Below are 8,966 nucleotides of genomic sequence, written 5' to 3' on the forward strand. Positions count from 1 at the left end.
GGCATCCCGTACCACGGGGAGGTTCCCGTCAGCCTGACGGACGCCGTATGCGAGGTCGCGCACGACTACAAGAAGCGGAGAAGTGTCTTCAAGCTCCGGTGAGACTCGCGGCCACGATACAGTCGGTATATTAGCCGCCCCTTGTCCCGTATTTGACCGCTACTGCTCGGGTCGGGAGGCCTGTCGGGTCTGAGGAAGGATATTCTTGCTGTTGAGGGAGCCCAGCGTAGGTTCACCAGGTTAATTCCCGGGATGGCGGGACTGACATAGGCTGAGAGAATTGAGCGGCTGGGCTTGTATACGCTGGAGTTTAGAAGGATGAGAGGGGATCTTATTGAAACACGTAAGATTATTAAGGGTTTGGACGCATGTTCCCGATGTTGGGGGGAGGAATAGATGACGTTTCGGGTCGAGACCCTTCTTCGAAACTCTGAGGGTGAGGCAGCATCTATGGAGCGAAGGAATAGGTGACGTTTCGGGTCGAGACCCTTTTTCGAAACTCTGAGGGTGAGGCAGCATCTATGGAGCGAAGGAATGGGTGACGTTTCGGGTCGAGACCCTTCTGTAGACTGATGACTAATAACGTTATGTCCATTCCGTCCACAGGTGCTGCCTGACCCGCTGAGTTACTGCAGCTTTTGGTGTCTATAGACAGCTTTTGGTGTCTATAAACAATAGACAATAGGTGCAGGAGTAGAGGCCACTCGGCCCTTCGAGCCAGCACCGCCATTCAAAGTGATCATGGCTGATCATCCCCAATCAGTACCCCGTTCCTGCCTTCTCCCCATATCCCCTGACTCCGCTATCTTTTAAGAGCCCTATCTAGCTCTCGCTTGAAAGCATCCAGAGAACCCGGCCTCTGAGGCAGAGAACTCCACAGACTCACCACTCTCTGTGAGAAAAAAGTGTTTCCTCGTCTCCGTTCTAAATGGCTAACTCCTTATTCTTAAACTGTGTGTGTGTGTGTGGCCCCTGGTTCTGGACTCCCCCAACATCGGGAACTTGTTTCCTGCCTCTAGCGTGTCCAAGCCCTTAACAATCTTATATGTTTCAATGAGATATCCTCTCATCCTTCTAAACTCCAGAGTGTACAAGCCCCAGCTGCTCCATTCTCTCAGCATATGACAGTCCCGCCATCCCGGGAATTAACCTTGTAAACCTACGCTGCACTCCCTCAATAGTCCCTTCCTCAAATTAGGGGACCAAAACTGCACACAATGCTCCAGGTGTGATCTCACTAGGGCCCTGTACAACTGCAGAAGGACCCCTTTGCTCCTATACTCAACTCCTCTTGTTATGAAGGCCAACAGGCCAAAACTGCACACAATACTCCAGGTGTGGTCTCACTGGGGCCCTGTACAACTGCAGAAGGACCTCTTTGCTCCTGTACTCGACTCCTCTTGTTATAAAGGCCAACAGGCCAAAACTGCACACAATACTCCAGGCGTGGTCTCACCAAGACCCTATACAACTGCAGTAGAACCTCCCTGCTCCTATACTCAAATCCTCTTGCTATGAAAGCTAACATACCATTCGCTTTCTTCACTGCCTGCTGCACCTGCATGGCCTACCTTCAATGACTGGTGTACCATGACACCCAGGTCTCGCTGCATCTCCCCCTTTCCCAATCGGCCACCGTTTAGATAATAGTCTGCTTTCCCGTTTTTGCCACCAAAATGGATAACCTCACTTTTATAAAGGCCAACATGCCATTCGCTTTCTTCACTGCCTGCTGTACCTGCATGCTTACTATCATAGACTGATGTACAAGGACCCCCAGATCCCGTTGTACTTCCCCTTTTCCCAACTAGACGCCATTTCCGCCACTTGACAAACCTGCCAGATTGTTGCTACCAATGGATAATAAAGTCCAAGCAGATTGAAAGGGGTTATCAGGGCTTCGGTCAAAATTGTGTTCAGCGCCTGAAACCTTTGATTCAATTGAATGGAACCATTATATTGCTGGTACTGCAGTAACTGGTGATTGCATTTATATTTTAATCACAGGCTCAGCGAAGGAAAGGAGTTTCTGTTCCAGGCTAAGGATGAGGTAAGTGACAACCATTCCCCCTCTGGTTGGGAAGTCCAGAACAAGGATTTGAGTATAGAAGCAGGGAGGTTCTACTGCAGTTGTACAGGGTCTTGGTGAGACCACACCTGGAGTATTGCGTACAGTTTTGGTCTCCTACTCCTATTGAGTATAGAAGCTGGGATGTAATGTTAAAATTGTACAAGGCATTGGTGAGACCAAATCTGGAGTATGGTGTACAATTTTGGTCGCCCGATTATAGGAAGGATGTCAACAAAATAGAGAGAGTACAGAGGAGATTTACTAGAATGTTGCCTGGGTTTCAGCAACTAAGTTACAGAGAAAGGTTGAATAAGTTAGGTCTTTATTCTCTGGAGAGCAGAAGGTTAAGGGGGGACTTGATAGAGGTCTTTAAAATGATGAGAGGGGTAGACAGAGTTGATGTGGCAAGCTTTTCCCTTTGAGAATAGGGAAGATTCAAACAAGAGGACATGACTTCAGAATTAAGGGACAGAAGTTTAGGGGTAATATGAGGGGGGAACTTCTTTACTCGGAGAGTGGTGGCGGTGTGGAATGAGCTTCCAGTGGAAGTGGTGGAGGCAGGTTCATTGGTATCATTTAAAAATAAATTGGATAGGCATATGGATGAGAAGGGAATGGAGGGTTATGGTATGAGTGCAGGCAGGTGGGACTAAGGGGAAAAAAAAATTGTTTGGCACGGACTTGTAGGGCCGAGATGGCCTGTTTCCGTGCTGTAATTGTTATATGGTTATAATCTGAGGAAAGACATTCTTGCCATGGAGGGAGTACAGAGAAGGTTCACCAGACTGATTCCTGGGTTGTCAGGACTTTCATATGAAGAAAGACTGGATAGACTCGGCTTGTACTCGCTAGAATTTAGAAGATTGAGGGGGGGATCTTATAGAAACGTACAAAATTCTTAAGGGGTTGGACACGCTAGATGCAGGAAGATTGTTCCCGATGTTGGGGAAGTCCAGGACAAGGGGCCACACACACAGTTTAAGGATAAGGGGGAAATCTTTTAGGACCGAGATGAGAAAAACATTTTTTTTTCACACACAGAGAGTGGTGAATCTGTGGAATTCTCTGCCACAGAAGGTAGTTGAGGCCACACAGTTCATTGGCTATATTTAAGAGGGAGTTAGATGTGGCCCTTGTGGCTAAAGGGATCAGGGGGTATGGAGAGAAGGCAGGGATGGGATACTGAGTTGGATGATTAGCCATGATCATATTGAATGGCGAATGGTGCAGGCTCGAAGGGCCAAATGGCCTACTCCTGGTTCTATTTTTCTATACTATAAGATGACGAGTGAGTGTCTATATTGGTCACTTAACTGAAGTTCTCCCTCGGCCGATAAAAAGTAAAGTTTGTGTGATGTCTGTTTATTAAGAGGCGAACCTGTTTAGTTGTTATAAAAGTATTTTTTTTGCAACCCGCTGAGTTTCTCCAGCATTTTTTGTCCACCTTCGATGTCAGGTTTACTAATGGGCCCTTGTCCCTTCCGCAGGCTGAGATGAACAGTTGGATCGACTTGGTGGGGAGGTCCATCTCGACCAGCCAGGAGGACCGCCACGCCATCACGCCCCAGGGCCTGACCCGCGCCATGACCATGCCTCCCATCTCGCCCAACAGCGGCGAGACCGTCACCCTCCGGAGAGACAAGGACGGCAAGGAAAAAGATCGCGAGAAGCGGTTCAGCTTCTTCAAGAAGAAGTAGGGGCCACAACCAAGAACTTCCCCTCCCCCCCCCCTCCCCTCGAGAAGGTTTTCTTCCCCCCACGCCCAACGGGAGAAAAACGACAAGAAAAAAATTCACCGCACTTCGCAACGTCATTCCAGTCGATTCCAGCTCGTTCTTTAGTCCGGAACTTTCTACGCCTGGCATTCCCGGAGGACTTGGAGGGGGGGGTGGAGGGGGTTGGGGGAATTTATTCTTTAAAGAAAAAAAAACTTTTGTCAGGAGGGAGGGGAAGGGGGGGGAGGGGGAAGTGGGTGACGACGCGAAAAATGCCACCGCTTACAAAATGGCCGAACATAACAACTCCGGAGAAGTTTTCCCGTGAAAAACACTAAGTAACGTTCTTACCGGTCGCCCCGAGGTTAGTCGAGAGACGGAGGTCCGTGTCGCGGGGAGGCGTTTACCGCTATCGGGCCGAGCTGTCCGCTCGTTTTGTTTCCCCCCCCCTCCTCCTCCAGGATCGAGTCGCCCCCCCATTTGGCTCGGAGGGTGTTGGCACTGTGGGAAGGTCTGGGGAATGAGTCTCGCAACTGGTCTCGAATCTCCTCTTCCCACCCCCCACACACACACACACACACACACACACACACACACACACACACGCACACACGCACGCACACACACACACACACACTCTCCCCCACACACGCAACCAAGCCAGGCAGGTTGGCCATTGTCTTACCGGAAGAGCTACGATAAACTAGGCCGGGTTTGGATACATGTACTCCACGGGCAGGCCTTCTCAGTTTTCCTCCCACTTTTCCCTCATAACTTCCCTCCCACTCCCCCCCCTACCTTTTCCCGTCCCCGCACCGAACCAGATCGCGGGAGGGCGTGGGCGGATTAGGCCCGAATCCAAGATGGCGGCGTTAGCGCATGAATTGAACGTCAGGAGACGGGGCAGAGGGCCTCATTTTACCCGCCCACATTTGTTGGTACGTCAAAGATTGGAGCAGGATTAGGCCACTCGGCCCATCGAGTCTGCTCTGACCTATCCCTCCCTCCAAACCTCATTCTCCTGCCTTCTCCCCCATCATCTCTGGTTCCTCCCACAACCTCGGGCCCAATCAATTGCTTTAAAATTAAAAGCTTTTATTTTAAAATAAAAGCATTTCTGCTCTTGAACTGGGCCCTGGAAAAAACTCCATTTTGCCAAACAATTTCTGTAAAAGTGTGGATTATTTGCTTGGAAGGAACTTGCATCTGCGAAAATAATCGCCCGACTAATTTGTGGTGAAATATGTCATGGATTTTGTTTTCATTAATGGCTTTTAAATTTGTTTCATGGTCCCTGTCACAACGAACAACAGCTGTTTTTCAGCGCTGATTAGAACTGAATGATACTAATGTTACGTATGGTGGCGCAGCGGTAGAGTTGCTGCCTCACAGCGCCGGAGACCCGGGTTCGTTCTGCCCGTGCGTTTTCTCCGGGATCTTCGGTTTCCTCCCACGCTCCAAAGACGTACAGCTTTGTCGGCTAATTGGCTCGATATAAATCGTCCCTAGTGTGTGTGTGGGGTAGTGTTAGTGTGCGGGAATCGCTGGTCGGCGCGGACCCGGTGGGCAGAAGGGCCTGTTTCCGCGCTGTATCTCGAAACTAGACCAGAGCTGGCAGTGAATGCGTTGCTGCACTTGTATAGCAAGTTGTTAGATAAAACGATATTTCGTGTCTCGATCCGAAACGTCACCTATTCCTTCGCTCCATAGATGCTGCCTCGCCCGCTTAAATATCTCCAGCATTTTTGTCTCCTTTTCTTCACCAGCCGATTCGATTCACTTTTTAAAAATCTGAGCACTTTTAACCGGAGGAGAAAACCTTGCACTAGCCGCCATTTTAGGTTTAGATTTGTTTAGAGATACAGCGCGGAAACACCGAGTCCTCGCAGCCCGACGATCCCCCCGTGTACTAACAATATCCTACATAGACATTTTTAAAAAACATTTATACTAAACCAATTAACCCACAAACCCGCACGTCTTTGGAGTGCGGGGGGAAACCGAAGATCTCGGAGAGAACGTACAAACTCCGTACAGACAGCGCCCGTGGCCGGGATCGAACCCGGGTCTCTGGCGCTGTAAGGCAGCAACTCCACCGCACGGCCCCTGGAACGCTTTTCCCCGCAAGCATAAAATGGTGGCAGTCGCGAATCCCGCGGTTTTGGAAAGCAGACGTTTTAAGACTCCTTTTGGAACGGCTGACTCGAGTTTCCGGGTTATGTTTTTGCCCGTGAGTTTGTGCCTCCCAGCTCCGACTCCCGGGCGCGTGAGCGAGCGGCAAGGCAGCTAGCGTCATCCCGTTTAAGAATTGGCCCTCTTGAGAAGATGTGGGCATCGTGCAGGAGGTTGGAGAGAGAAGATAGGGAAGGTGAAGGGGTCGGTCGAAGAGACGCTCTTGAAAGAACGGTAGGTAGGCTTTAGTTTAGTCTAGAGACACAGCGCGGAAACAGGACCCTCGGACCGCCGATCCCCGCACGCTAACACTATCCCCCTCACACTCGGGACAATTGACACTTACACCGAGACAATTCGCCTACAAAAATGGAGGGTGGGCAGGAAACCTGAGCTCCCGGAGACAAAACCCACGCAGGTCACGGGGAGAAGGTACAAAATCCGTGCAGACAAGCGCCAGTAGCCGGGATCGAACCCGGGGTCGCTGGTGCCGCAAGCAAGCGCTGGAAGGCGCCAACTCTACCGCTGCGCCACCTAGGCTATTGCACCGAGACGTATTTTGGTCTTGAGTTGAGCTTTTTCCGGCTCTGTAGAGTTTTTCACACCCTGTCCACATCTTCTCTGCAACCTTTCCAGCTTGACGACATCTTTCCCGTAACGCAGCGCCCCAGAACCCGAACACGATACTCTGAATGTGACCTCACCATATAATTCGGCAAACAACCGTCTTAGAACCGTTAGCCAAGTGACAAATGTACGGGGTTAGAACACAAACAGCGGCGTGAGTTCTTAACTAACGTTGTCCCACAGGGCTATCACGCCAGGACGCTTCCCGCCCGACTCCATCTTGGCAGAGACATCGGTGTGCGTGAAGCCTCTTCCTTCGCTCACCAAGATAAGACGCAAAATCGCGGAGTAACGGGCAGCATCTCCGGAGAGCAGGAACGGGGTGACGTTTCTGCTCGAGGCCCTTCTCCAGCCTGTGCGGGGGGGAGCCTGGAGATATATGGAAGGGTGAGGCGTGAAAAGGACAGATCAAAGCAGTCGATGGTCAAGGAAATGCAGAATGGTTCGCGCTTGTTTTCACTCTTGTTACCCTTCCTTACTGAGAGATGTGGAAGGTGATCTGGAACAAATGCGTGAAAGATATGCAAAAAATACGGGATCACGGGGAAGATAGAGCTCACAATGCTCCATTGTTGGCTGTATGCTGGGTGATAACAAGTTAGAAAACGTCACCTATTCCCTTTCTCTCCAGAGATGCTGCCTGTCCCGCTGAGTTACTCCAGCTCTTTGTGTCTATCGTCAGCATCTGTGCAGTTCCTTCCTCCACACTCACACACACACACTCCGTTATGAGTAGTGGTGTGCGTTTAAAGATGGTTCTTCTCGTGACTAATTAATGGCGATGGAAGTCGGCGAATGTCTAATAAACGGACTGTGTTTACAGACTGAGATTTAAGGTCAGGAGACATCGATAGTGAACGGCACAGCGGTAAAGTCGCCGCCTCACAGCGCCGGAGACCCGGGTTCGATCCTGACCGCGGTACGTTCTCCCCGTGACACGCGTGGGTTTTCCCCGAGATCTTTAGTTTCCTCCCACTGTCATCTGAATGAAGACGCACTGACTAGACCCACCTTCACTCCGATGGCGTCAATTAATCGGCCTGGCATCGATCTAAATTTTAAAATGTCAAATTGCCCCCGGTGCGGCAAGGTAGGGTGGTGCAGGGATCGCTGGTCGGCACGGGCTCGGTGGGCCGAAGGGCCTGTTTCCGCGCTGTATCTCTAAACCAAACTAAAACTAAACAAATGAAGCTGGAAAGTGAATGAAAGAATGAATAAGTTTATTGGCCAAGTATTCACATACAAGGAATTTGCCTTGGTGCTCCGCCCGCAAGTGACACAAAACATGAATAATAAATTATTAGCAGTTGGTGTCGGTGTAGGACATACCAAGCAGCCTTGATAGTGGCGATCAAAAAGGAAGGGCTTATGGGGTTAGTCTGTTACTTTGCTTGTCTACCTGCCGTTGCGTTTTTGGGATCAGCACACGGTGGCGCGGCGGTAGAATCGCCGCCTCACAGCGCCAGAGACCCGGGTTCGATCCCGACCGCGGGCGCTTGTCTGTACGTTTTCTCCCCGTGACCCGAGTGGGTTTTCTCCGGGCGCTCCGGTTTCCTCCCACACTCCAAAGACGTGCAGGTTTGTGGGCTAATTGGCTTGGCGTAAATGTAAAAACTGCGCGTAGGAGAGTGTGAGTGTGCGGGGATCGCTGGTCGGCGCGGACCCGGTGGGCCGAAGGGCCTGTTTCTGCGCTGTATCTCTAAACTAAAAACGAAATGGTGACAAAAATGCCGGAGATACTCAGCGGGTGAGGGTTGCATCTGTGGAACATCCATATATTTTTCCAGCATCTGGGGTTATTTCTTAAACTAAAGGTTGGCTTGTTTAAGGAAGGTGTTTGTTGTGTGTGTGTGTGTGTGTGCGTGTGTGTATGCGTGTGTGTGTGTGCGTGCATGTGTGTGCGTGCAGTGTGTGTGTGTGTGCGTGCATGTGTGTGTGTGTGTGTGCGTGCGTGAGTGCATGTGTGTGTGCATGTGTGCGTGCGTGCGTGAGTGCATGTGTGGGCGTGTGCATGCGTGCATTTGTTTGCATGCGTGTGTGCATGCGTGCGTGAGTGCATGTGTGCATGCATGTGTGGGCGTGTGTGTATGTGTGTGCGTGCGTGAGTGCATTTGTGTGCGTGCATGTGTGTATGCGTGCGTGTGTACGTGTAAACCATGGTGTATTCACCCTGAGAATGCTACACCAGTCGGCCATTGCAGTCAGAGGTTTGTCTGTCTGTAACATTCATGTAACAGGAGCAGAACAGGCCGTTCGGCCCATCAAGTCTACTCCGCCATTCAATCGCGGCTGATCTATCTCTCCCTCCCAACCCCATTCTCCTGCCTTCTCCCCGTAAACCCCTGACTCCCGCGCTAATCCCGAACCTCTCTATCTCTGCC

General features: G+C 50.8%; 1 protein-coding gene across 3 annotated transcripts in view; it reads left to right on the forward strand.

The window, feature by feature from the left end:
• The window catches only part of LOC129714977 (spectrin beta chain, non-erythrocytic 1-like), a 194,598-nt gene extending 186,118 nt beyond the window's left edge, over positions 1-8,480 (forward strand). For all 3 annotated transcript variants that reach the window (XM_055664781.1, XM_055664780.1, XM_055664782.1), the window contains 3 exons: positions 1-98; positions 2,008-2,050; positions 3,559-8,480. The exon at positions 1-98 is cut by the window's left edge and continues 76 nt beyond it. In XM_055664781.1, coding sequence (XP_055520756.1) covers positions 1-98; positions 2,008-2,050; positions 3,559-3,768 — 351 coding nt within the window. In that variant the 3' untranslated portion in view covers positions 3,769-8,480. The remainder of the gene's footprint in view (positions 99-2,007; positions 2,051-3,558) is intronic.
• The last annotated feature ends 486 nt before the right edge of the window (positions 8,481-8,966 follow it).

Source organism: Leucoraja erinacea, chromosome 44, assembly GCF_028641065.1.
Source record: "Leucoraja erinacea ecotype New England chromosome 44, Leri_hhj_1, whole genome shotgun sequence".
NCBI lineage: Eukaryota > Metazoa > Chordata > Chondrichthyes > Rajiformes > Rajidae > Leucoraja > Leucoraja erinaceus.